The 12,346-nt window shown below is 38.2% G+C and overlaps 1 protein-coding gene and 2 non-coding genes across 4 annotated transcripts; all 3 read right to left on the bottom strand.

The window, feature by feature from the left end:
* Positions 1 to 1,735: 1,735 nt before the first annotated feature.
* ncl (nucleolin) lies at positions 1,736 to 9,901 on the bottom strand. Of its 2 annotated transcripts, XM_047375218.1 has the most exons (16): positions 9,745 to 9,901; positions 8,599 to 8,697; positions 8,407 to 8,515; positions 6,553 to 6,696; positions 5,998 to 6,252; positions 5,666 to 5,800; positions 5,404 to 5,487; positions 5,191 to 5,314; positions 4,837 to 4,973; positions 4,609 to 4,735; positions 4,303 to 4,439; positions 4,014 to 4,143; positions 3,586 to 3,728; positions 3,248 to 3,374; positions 2,612 to 2,877; positions 1,736 to 2,472 (listed from the first exon to the last, which is right to left on the bottom strand). In XM_047375218.1, exons 1-16 carry the CDS (start codon positions 9,760 to 9,762, stop codon positions 2,411 to 2,413), a joined length of 2,097 nt encoding a protein of 698 aa, XP_047231174.1. In that variant the 5' UTR covers positions 9,763 to 9,901; the 3' UTR covers positions 1,736 to 2,410. The 2 variants fall into 2 exon arrangements, with proteins under 2 accessions (XP_047231174.1, XP_047231175.1); XM_047375219.1 differs by lacking the exon at positions 6,553 to 6,696.
* LOC124874582 lies at positions 3,093 to 3,219 on the bottom strand. Its single transcript, XR_007039848.1, has one exon. It is a non-coding gene; the product is annotated as a small nucleolar RNA SNORA75 (small nucleolar RNA).
* Positions 6,330 to 6,467, bottom strand: LOC124874577. The gene has a single exon (XR_007039843.1). It is a non-coding gene; the product is annotated as a small nucleolar RNA SNORA57 (small nucleolar RNA).
* Positions 9,902 to 12,346: the final 2,445 nt, after the last annotated feature.

Here is a 12,346-nt window from a genome sequence, read left to right as displayed (position 1 = left end):
TGTCAGACATATTTGCACACCAAGAGGCTGTTTCTCAGAGGTTATAAGATATTTAGTCAGGGCCAGGAAGACTGCATGCATTCAAATAAATAATAGATGAACCCTGGACCCAGATATTAACCAATAACAAAAATAAATTACTTATAGGTTTGGCTATAAAACAAAATTTTAGTGAATTTGTGCAACTCTGTGAAATACAACTTGGATATTAAATCAATTCACTCTCTCAACGCAAAGTGGATACCTCTGACTGTTGTTCCAGCGCCATCTCCTGGTCAATATTTTACTCAGTCAGAAAATACCTTTTGTACATTGAATTTATGCAAAAATGATCCCTCCAAAATTTTCTAGTCTAAAATTGCAGTTAGTTTTCACTTTCTTTGTGAATATTACAGCAGTTTTTACTGCCAGATATGGATCATCCTTTTGCATCAAAGTTCCACAGAAACATGTTCATCTACAAGCAATTAACTATGCTTGATTAGAACAGCAACCTAAAAATAATTTAGCATCATCTTGGGCAGTAACTAATTATTAGTGAAAAGCATCAAGCAGTTTCACCTCTTTATAGCTCACTATATTTATGATTTATTCTTAATAGTTAACAGCTTATGTTGAAAATTAAAAGGACAATTTCCTTCTACCTGGTATTCTCATTTCATAAACATCGACTGTTAACTGCTTCATGCCTCAAATTATACAGCAAAACTGCTTTCATTTGGTCTACCCTTTCATACCCCTGTATTTAGATGGCCTAGAACATCTTAACCAGGCTCCAAAATACCAAAAGTAGTAACTGTATAAAACCATTGTAAGAACCAAGAGCTTTTAGGTCCATCTCCAAGAGCAGTGAAACCAGATTGCACACTGTAATTCCCTTCCAACTGTCCCTACACAACTGTTTAAGTCACAGATACCAGACTTTTCAGCTTCTAATTTCCAAAACAGTGAAAGAAACCGGTGATCCCTAGAGTTTACAAGCTAGTAAATCATAGAAACCTTTGCTTTGCTAACAAAAACATTAATATTGGGTGTTTTAATACAACAGGGTTCCAACATATTTGTCTGAACAAATGTCCTAAGTTTCAAATCAGGATTTAAATATGGAACAGCCAAAAAATTAAAATGAAAGAAATTTCAGGAAGGACAGCAAGACAAAAAAACAGGACGTAAGGAAGGCAGAGAAATATAGGGCAAAAGAAAGGAAACAACTAAACAAGGACCAGTGAAAAATTGCAGCACACAAGCAAGGAAAGAAAAACAGAAAGGGAGGTAGGACACAAATGAAAAGCAGGAAATGGGTTAAAAGTAAGGTCGCAAGGAAGAAAGGACGAAGAGAGAAAGTAAAAACAAAATAAAACTACAAAACACGAGGGAGGAAAATATGGACAAGGAAGTCAAGAAAGGATACATAAAAATATATAAAGGAAGCAGAGATTGAAAAAGACTCATGTAGGAAGAAGGTGAAAGTAAACAAGGAATCAAGTCAGTACACAAGGATGTGAAGTCAAAGGACAAAAACTTCAGACAATTGGATACGAAATCAAATCTGGTACCACTGTTTTATAATTTCCCTTTTACCATGCTTATTCAGTCCTGTAAGACTGAAGGAATCCTTTTAAAGACTTTTTTGTATTAATATTATTACTTTGATTTCTTAAGACCCCCCCCCCTCCCCTTGTTCCCAACCCTATCTATGGGATCCACAGACTAAGGAGGACATCAACTGTACAGGTACTTTCTGACCCGTTTTATACCTCATTTTGCAAGCCAGACATTGCAGATTTAATTTCGACAAAAAAATTAAAAATATTCCCTATCAGGTTTTATTACATCAATTGAAAATCTTGAGATGGGGAAACAAAATTGGTTAATACAGTGGTCTTGCATCCACAACTTACTCAGCAACTCATCCCTGTCAAAGAACTGTGACAGACATTCAGCGGCATGAACCATGGGGGGGAGGGGGGGGGGGAACCTCACAGTAAAACTTAATGAAACCTAAAACACAAACAAAATAAAAATGGATACAAGGGTAAATTCTTTTTTACAAAAAGGTAAAATGAAAACATACAAACTGTTTAAATTTACACAATATATCTGACAAAACAAGCAGTTTGCTTTTCAGATATTCCATTTTACTCCTTCTGAAAAACCTTAGGAGGAAAAGAGGTGCAGGTCTGCATTTGGGACATTCAGGTCTCACATGTAGCACAAAAGCTGAAAAGGTCTGAAGTACCATTCTGGCACAGGAAGGTATAGTAGATGAGGGAGGTCTAGATAAAAGGGCTTAAAATGCCCCGTTTACAGTTAAATATAACTATGACAATTTCTGGAATGTCCAAAGGCTCTGAAAAATGATGAAGCCAGAGTCCGTTGCAAAACATAAAAAAACAAATAGACCAAAGATTTAGTCATCAAACTTGATTTTCTTTCCCTGGGGTTTGGACCCAAATCCACCTCCTCTTCCACCTAAAAGAAGGAAAGTGCAAAGATTTTACTGCCAAGCATCATTAAAATGAAGAATCATCAAACATAGATGTCTAAAACCAAGTTTGAATTTGAGATGTCCAGTTTAATTCCTCATTGTAAAAATATTCCTAAATATTACCTCCAAAACCACCACGTCCGCCTCCACGTCCACCCCTTCCTCCTCTGCCTCCACCGCGACCACCGAAGCCACCAAACCCGCCGCGGCCTCCGCGGAAACCACCTCGTCCTCCCCCGCCGCCTCCACCTCTGCCTCCACGGAAGCCACCTTCACCCTTTGGCTTGGCGTAGTCCAGGGTCACTTTGCTCCCATCTATTTCACTGTCTTCCATGGCCTCTTTTGCTGCCTTGCAATCACTCTCATTATCGAAGTCCACAAAACCAAAACTGTTGACAGAGAAACTTGGGTTGCTAATCATTGAAACAATTGCAGGACATTGTCAGAAACCAACTGTGAAACCCTCAACTTTGGGTTTTTTATAATTTTTTTAAAAGCAGGCAGGAAACTCAACATTCAAGCTGACAATTTATGTCAGGTCTTAAAAGTTGTAAGAAACAATTTCAATTTATTTCACAAAAGTTGTTTTAATCTGAGAAATCAGAACTGTCTCACATCAGACATGGACAACTTCCACCTAGAAAGCCGTCTGTTAACTGCGAGTTCACTCTGCTTCTCATGCGAATCCTTAACACTGTCACTGATAGACAGATAGGTGCTCATGAGAAGCATCATGAAGCTGGAACTATTAAAACATACCCCTTTGATGCACCAGTGTCCCTGTCTGTAACTATTCTGGCTGCCACAGCTGCTTCAAAGGAGTCCTTAAGAGTCTGATCTGTCGTTTCCTCGGAAAGACCCTTAATAAAAAGAGTTTTTGTTGGACCTGGTAAAACAGAAGAGATGGAAGAAAAAAAAAGTGTTACAAATCATTTTGTAGACAATAACTGCTACAAAAACTTTAAGCCACACGTATAAGACCAGATCAGGACTTGACTATCTAAGAATCTTCAAGAGGTCTCAGGAGATCAAGTTTTCATCATATCTGGTTAAATCAATTGAAATTTTTTTTAAAGCAGACAAGAGTAAAAATGTACCAGAGTTTCCTCTGCCTCCATCTCTTCCACCGCTGTTCTGGCTGAACTCCAGTCGGATGGAGCGGCCCTCTATTTCCGTGTGGTTGAGGTTTTCCAAAGCTTCCTTGGCATCATCTGCGTTATCAAATTCTACGAAAGCAAAGCTAAGAAACAAGAGCATTACATTAGGGAAATAAACTTATCACAAGTGTGAAAAACAAAAATTACAACTACTATCTATGTTGGTACTTTTAAGAAGACCTGACTTGTAGCACATTAGACTTTGACGATACCCAAATGAAAATAGGGCAAAGCCAGTTCTAACTGTGCACTGGCTCTGCTTCTCGTGCGAATCCATGCATAATCATAGATTAGATTAACAGGAGCTCATGAGAAGGTGCACAGCTGTTGTACTCGAGTTACTATTGTAAAAGGGCTCCATTATTTACCCTTTAGGTCTTCCGTCTCTTTGAGGGATCCTTACAGAGACGGCCTTCTCAAAAGTGGACTGCAGCACGTCCTCTGTGGCACCGAAGGAGAGGTTATTCACCACCAATGTTTTGCTGGTAGCTCCCATTGCTGCATGACAAGAAGGGCAAAGTTAGATTAATACTGTTCAGGACATTCACCTTTAAATTATCACAGATTGTTGAATATAAATATTTCAATTATAACAAACCAGACACACTTTAAATACAAAAGCCAAGTTCATCTTGCCATGATGCTTTAAATGCTTACCAGAGCCCCTTGCTCCTTTTTGGCTCTTGTCTCCAACATAGTCAACCATGATGGACCTCCCCTGCAGTTCAGCGCCCTGGGCCTCCTCCAACATCTTCTCTGCTTCAGCCTCGGTTTTGAACTCAATATAGGCAATGCTGTGAAAGGCAGGAAAGAATATTAATTCGCAGACCGAGAAAATTGTATTAAACATGTTGAACATTTTCTACAAGGTGTGTCTAAGATTCTTAGCAACGATCACACTGGAGAAATCAGAAAAGCCTCTCCTTGTTTAACAAGATCATGGTTTAAACAAAATGACCCTACCCTCTGTTTGAACCACTTTGGCCTTGAGGTAGCCTGACATCAACGGCGCTTTCAAACAGCTCTTTCAGGTCATCGGTTGTTGCAGAGTAAGGTAGATTTTTCACAAACAGTGTCCGGGCATCCCTCTCTGAAAACAAACAAATCAGAATTAGAAACATGTCCACGAGAAGAAAAAAATGACCAAAACCAAACACACCGTCAAATTTTTTTCTATCGATAATAGAATACCTTTCTTGCCCTCCTGTGAGTTCTCCTTGCTGCGGGCCTTATCCAGTTTCACCTCCTGACCCATGACTTTCTTGCCATTGAGCTCTAGAGCTTTGTTAAGATCTTCCTCAGTTGCAAAGTCTACATAGCCAAATTTCCTATGAAGGTAAAACAGAAAAGAGGCATGTTTAATTTATTAATTCTCTTTGCTGAAATAACATTCAGGACAGTAGACCCCCACAAAACTGAATTGCAAGACAACTACTTTTAAATTGTAATTTTTTTAAATCTGATAAAACATAATAGTTCATCCCATAACACAAAAAAATAATCCTCAATGTACACAGCAACCAAGAATAACTCATAACTGCTTACTTTGACCCTCCAAGCCGGACGTCGGTGACCTCAACATTGTTTTTTGTGAAGAATTTTCTCAACGACTCTTTGATCTCTTCAAAATCTTTGTTGGAGTTCAAGTTTCCAACAAAAAGACTAAAACCTAATAAAAACAAGACATTTCCATTATTTAAATAAAGCTGCATTAATGTAGTGATTTAGCCAAAGCCTTCAATAAAAACATTTTATTACCTTCACCATCTGACTTTGCTTTTTTGGCAAGTGGCGTCTCTTTTTTGGTTTCTGCTTTTCTCTTTGCAGGTTTTACTGGAGCTTCTGTAAAGAATGAAGGAATTATAAACCGGACCTCCCAATCCAGTAACTTAAATAAAAATAAAAACTTAAAAACTGAAAGATTGAGGAAAAGCCGGAGCACACAAACCCAAATATAAAGCTTGAACCTCAACAGGTATAACACCTGCAACACTAATTAAAATAGTATTCTCAGTCTCACCCTCTTCTTCCTCCTCCTCCTCATCATCATCCTCCTCATCGTCGTCCTCAGACTCCTCTTTTGCTTTGACCATGCCTGCTTTCTTTGCTTTGGCGGCTGCAGGAGCTGGAGTGGTATCCATCTCTTCTTCAGAGTCTGTAAAACGTGAACATTAATTAACAAGTATCCTTTCATCGGGACGAAGCAAACATGAGCCAATGCCGTTAACGTGCATCAGATATATAAAAGGTGACATCACACAATCAGTATTAAGTCCCTTTTGATCATCATAAAACTTTAGAAATTTAACACTGATTTTATATTAATGCAACAGCAAACAGGCCTGGTCTTACCATCTTCATCTTCCTCAGATGACTCTTCAGCAGCCTGTACTTTAGCTGCTGGCTTTGCTGATTGTTTGGCTTGTGGAGTCTTCTTGGGTGGTGGGGCCTCTTCTTCTGAATCGTCCTCTTCATCGTCATCATCAGAGGACTCTTCGGCGGCGGCCTTGGCAGCTGCCATTGCTGGGGCCTTGGCAGCACCCTTGGCAGGCTTTGCAGCTGGCTTGACTGCTTTCTTGGGGGGTGGGGCCTCTTCTTCTGACTCATCTGCACAGGAAACAACAATCCAGTCTTTCATTTTAACAGCAGCAATGCAAAAGAAGATACTATAATGCAAATGTAAAAAGTGTCACAGCGTTTGAGGATAGAACCGGCAGACAGCAAAACACGCCGGCACCGAAGACATAGCACTGCCTTTGCTTTTCCTCCGTACATAACACACATGAGTACTGAACAACCCCATGCATGCCAAGAAATGGAGGGTGTGGGGACATATAGACAATTCAAAATTAAAATATTACATATTCACATGGATAACAAAGCTGCTTTAGCGTCAACACCATTTACCATCATCGTCGTCATCATCCGACTCCTCTGCTTTTGCAGGGGCTACTTTAGCTGGTGTGGGTTTAGCTGGTGTTTTTGCTTTTGCAGGTGTGGTCTTTGCAGGTGTCTTTTTAGGTGGAGGCGCCTCTTCCTCGGATGACTCTTCTGTAGATCGTCAAACCATGGGACAGTTTAGGAAAATTTTTGCTGATAAAGATTTCTTACAGTAACAACACAGCATCACTGTAGCCTTTAGATTACTTCAGCCTAAAAATCTACAGTATTGCTGTGATTCATTTAAAGGTTTTCATAGGTTAAATTAAAGAACTTAAGACGTTTGCAAACATAAATTTTGATTTAAAAGGTATACATGACTAAAGAAAACAACTTAATAGCTTTATAAATTTTGGTCAACTTCCTTACAGGTAAACTATACTAACTTCTGTTGGTGTTTAGAGTCTTTATACAGTTAAAGCTTAATTATTTACAATGAGTTTTGCAAACCCTGTTTTCCACACAGTCTTTGTTAAAAACACTTTACAAACAAGAACTAATGTTACACCTAAATTGTAAAATTATGTATGTAGCACGATCCATTGTTATGTGAAAATATTCAACCTAAAACTAGTCTCATTAGCTACAGATGTTTTCTGTTGCTAGCAGAGCTGAAACAACTAATCGGATTAAAATAGTTGTCAACTAGTTTAATCACGTTTTGCCCTAGGCAGTCTATTTTTTAACCCAATCTGTAACATTTGTGGCCAATGTGTGGCAGTATTGAGCCACTGAACGCTGTGATCTACCATTAGAAGAAGAAATCAGCTAATAGTTGGCCTTGTTTTGCACGACATTCCACGCGCATTAATCCATACGAGGCACAAACGCATTTGCACTGAGCAAGATGGCAGAGCACGAAAAGTCACGGAAGAAAAGGGGGACAAACAAGAAAAAACACGAACACAGACATCAAAAGTATGGGAGCACTTCACCCTAGATGCAGTAAAAAGACGAGTGAACTGCAAGATATGCAAAAATGGTCTGGGGTGGCATGGAAGCATGACTTCTCTACATGAACACCTGAGATGAAAGCATGTCTGAGTTGAAGCGAGAGAGGAAGAGCCAGTGCGGTAAAAAAAAAAACATACTTAAGAAACTAAACACGTTAAATACTGTGAATTCATTTAATTAATGTTAATTTAGTGTTGCAGATGTGGGTGCTGCTTTGTTAATGACAGTGACAGTAAATATAAAAACCGATTAATCATAAAAAAATAATCGACAGAATAGTCTATTATTAAAATAATGGTTAGTTGCAGCCCTAGTTGCTAAAAAGATGTCCAGCACAGCTACACCCAATAACTTCAAAACAGAAGTAGCGATTAGGGGGTCTGTTCTTAAAGTTTCAGACCCCATCGCTTTAATTTTGAAGAAATTTATTTTAAGAATATTTCACAGCACTTTGAAACAAAGAGCAGCAAAAAGACGGAGCGTCAAGAATTAAGTATGTTTATTTTAGAAATTTAAACACTAAAACTGGAGGTGATAGCATGATATTCTCTTTACACACTGACCAACAAAGTCTAATTCATTATTGTTTTTCTTTTTCTTCTTTTTATAAAACGGTGAGCATTAACTTCTTCAGACCAAGTTTCCTTTATCTTAATTAAGAACCTAATTTGTCAAAGAAATGTATGACTCTATGCAACAGGTTGAGGAAAAGGGTGTACAAAGTGACTAGTTGAAATTGGTCCTTTGGCCAGTTGATGAGACACTTGTTTATAAAAAGTAAATGTTATTTTGTACTTGAACAGTTTTCAGGTATGTAGTGTTAAGAATAACCACAAAAATGTAAAGAATCAGATGTTGAATGCATACCCGAATCATCGTCTTCATCCTCACTTTCAGCCTTTTTAGCAGTAACACCGTTTTTGGCAGCTGGTTTAGCTTTTGCTGGAGTTGCTTTCTTTGCAACCTTTGCAGGAGTCTAATGAGAAAATAGAGAACATTTAACTTTTGCCACAACAATTAAAAATTTATTTTTTTTAAATATATTTTAGGGAACAGTACCTCTTCCTCTTCGCTGCTCTCCTCCTCACTGGAGTCCTCTTCTTCCTCCACCTGTTTAGGTGGGGGTGCTTTTTTCTTCTGAGCTTGTTGATTTGCTGCCTGGAGAGGACATAAAAACGCCACACATTTTGATAAATAAAGCAAAAACCATCGGAACTGTTGGTATGCATTTGTCATAATCGTAATAAAAAATCAAATTAGATTTAAAACTTGCTAGCTATCTATGCTAATGCAAGGTATATCTCCTTAACAGCATGTACGACATTCCAGGTTACCCAAAAAAAAAAAAAAAAAAAAACTCCCCCACACAATTGAAGTAATTATTAGCGAATTATAATGCTAAATGCATTAAATACCACAGCCAAACTTGACGTTATCTGTGTTGGTACGCCATTATACACACTCTTAGTTGTGGTTGCTGGCCTCGTGTGTCACTCAAAAATGTGCGCCCACCCACGTGGGGATCATGAGGGAGGCCAGCTAACATATGGGCTAAGCTAAAAAACCAACAAGGTTCGAAATTGGTAGGTTATTAGCTTTAGAAGAGTAATAAATTGTACTACAACCAAACTGCTACTAACAATCTATAGAATAGAAAACATGTAATTGGCAAAGACTGTGTTGAAGAAACCGCGTTGAAACCGCGACACAAGCTAAAGCTACTGCTTAGGTTGAGCTGCAATAGTGTGTACTTTCAAGACTATATACAAAACAAGTCAACATATAAAACAATAAACGTACGTCTAAGCGGACCGTTTAAGTTACTGAAGTTAACCCTTCCATTAAGGCTACAAGCTACTGCATAAACCGAGCGACGGTTCAGTGCCATCTTGAAAAGCAGGCTACAGTTAGCATGCCAGGCCACAAACGCGGTATTGTCGACCGATGAACAACGTGTTTCACGAAAAAATTAAATAAAATAAAAAAAACAGCCCAACATTCTCGATTGCTAAATGCTTAAAAACTCTTCATGACCCACTCATTCACTTATGTGTACTAGCACATGTTTCTATTGCGAATTAGAATCTAATCTTCTCCCAAACGCAACAACTTAAGCGTGAAGGCCTCGTGCATTAACAGCTTAATCTATCACAGGCCCACGCTCCTGCTGCGTGACGGTAAAAACGGACAAATGTTTTTTCTTACCTTTGCTAACTTTACCATGGTTGTTTCTGTCGTGTGTTTCGATGAAACACGGGAATCTGGATGTTTAAAGACGGGTAACTTAAACGGCTAGTACATGCACGTGATTGTGTCTGCTCGATGGAACATTGAACTGGAAAAGACAGAACGGTCGCAGTCGCGGGCGCTCTCCTTTCTTGCGCGCTGACGCCGACCTGCCCACATGCCCGCATCAACCAATCACAAGTTGCGGTGTTTGCATTGTGCGTGGTCGTTGCGTATGACATGGAGTTTACGCCAAAGCAGAAAAAGCAAAGCTTTATTGCAATTTTTGCTCTATGTAAACATCAAAGTGATCATGCTTGTTTTATTCTATCCAAAACATTCACATTTAAAAGTTAACAGAGCTCAGTTGGTACTTTAACAAAGTCCCATAGGCTAATCTTAAATTGCACAAAACGTCGTTTAAACCTATGCAGCTATTATAAGCATGTGGGTCTCTTGCTGTGGACCGTCGTCACACGTGGTGTACGCCTACAATGAAGAAAACACTGAGCACATTGTTCAAGTTGTTTGTTATAATGCGTTTGGATTTCTTATTTGGTTACAAAATGTTGACGTTGTTAATGGGTAAAATGTATTAGAAAGTGAAGGAAAATAACATCAAAGGACTGATGGGTGGAAATCATCAAATGTCTTTCTAACATTACCGGAGGCCATTACTGACATACGTCTTTTTAAATGAACGTCTGCATTTGAATGCATTTCTATTGTGTTTCCTACTCATACAAAAACATTGAAACACGACAAAATGCTGATTAGGCAATATGGCGAGTTATTAATACTTGAAATCAGGCATTTATTTAAACTGACAAAAGAACCTGTGACCACAGGTCAACCTCTAGAAGTCGTTATACTATACTACATTTACATTTGTTAAAAAAGTAGTGTATTCATATGAATAATAATAATATAATTTTCTAGGTAACATAAATATTTTTCAATATAGATCATTTTGAGTATCAAGTCAGTAGGAACAAAGATGATTATTGATTTTTTCTGAAGCTAGTGAGAATTTCATTGTTGCTGAAATCAAATAGCATTATCAATGTTCTTTACAAACTAAGTTGTCTGGTTGTTATAATTTATGGTTGATACAGTCACACATGAACTGTTTTACATGCAATAAAAGTGCAACAGAATAGTTATTCACTCTGCAGTGCATTTGAGCTGTGTATGTCCTAGACAGCAAGGTACAGCAAATTACCATAAGTACTGGCTCCACCACCAAGTATTATTTTCAGGTGATCTAATCACTTCCATGGCCACAGGTGTATAAATCCTAGCAGACATCGTATTAAACCTAATAGGTTAAGAATGGCATGTCACTTAAGTTCATAACAGTGATGGCATAGAAGTAAATACTCTTAGTAGTGTATCTCTCACAGCTAGATTAAACAGCATAGGTCTTTTTGTTAGGGAGAGTCAAAATAACCATGTGGCATGACAACAATGATTTACCCCATTGGGCTGAAAGTATTAAAGGGGGTATAGAAGCAACACATAACATTTACAGATGGAATGACCACCAAAGATTCAGGATCTTGACATTTTGCAGCAGTCTAAAGTAAAGATCGCCACACAGTGCAACATGGCTACCCTGTACATGAAAGGTGGTCAAAGCTGTAGTTCAAAATTGTTCAGACTTCTGTCAGGCATTGTCCAGTTTTTATCAGTGATTTTTGCAATATTGTTTCTTTTTAAAAAGAAACGGTTAATTCATTGCAATCACGTTTATTTATAGTAACACTAATGGTTAGGAAGCAGATCCTCACATGTGCCAGCTTGCAACATTATCAACCTACAATACCTTGCAAATGTATTACCACCCCTTGAACTTTTTTACATTTACATTTCATGATAGTACCACAAGCTGTATTTTATTGGGATTTAATGTGATAGACCAATACAAAGAAGTGCATAATTGTGGAAGAAAAAATATACATTGCATTAAATATTTTTTTCCCAAAACAAAAATCTAAAAAGTGTGGCATACATTTATTTTCAAACCTTTTAACTGGGATAACCCTAAATAAAAATCAGTGCAGCCATCTGGGTTCACCTAATCTGTAAATAGAGTCCACTTGTGAATAATCACATCTCAGTTTACATACAGCTGTTCTGTGAAGGCCTTAGATGTTTGTTAGAGAGCATTAGTGAAGAAACGGTATCATAAAGACCAAATGACACGTGTGACAGGTCCGGGATAGAGTATTAAGAAGTTCAATTCAGGGATAGATTTTAAAACAATATTTGAACAACCCACAGAGTGCTGTACCAACAATAATGTGAGAAGGGAACAAGGATGCACCACTACAAACATCCTAAGAGGTGGCTTTCCACCTAAACTGGATTAAAAAGGAGAGCAAAACTTGAAGAGGCCCATGGTAACTCTGGAGGAGCTGCAAAAAAACACAGCTAGGGGGCAAGGAGCAAATATGTGGAAGAAGGTGCTTCAAAAGCTGAGACCAAAATTGAACATCTTGGTTTTACTGAAATTTCACCTTAGCAGGACAGAAACCCCAAACATTTAGTCTGAGCCACAATGGAAAGGACTAGACAAAAG

The sequence above is a fragment of the Girardinichthys multiradiatus genome, chromosome 9, assembly GCF_021462225.1.
Source record: "Girardinichthys multiradiatus isolate DD_20200921_A chromosome 9, DD_fGirMul_XY1, whole genome shotgun sequence".
Taxonomy (NCBI): Eukaryota; Metazoa; Chordata; class Actinopteri; order Cyprinodontiformes; family Goodeidae; genus Girardinichthys; species Girardinichthys multiradiatus.
The sequence above is the reverse complement of the archived record's forward strand: the minus strand, read 5'-3'. Positions and strand labels throughout refer to the sequence as shown.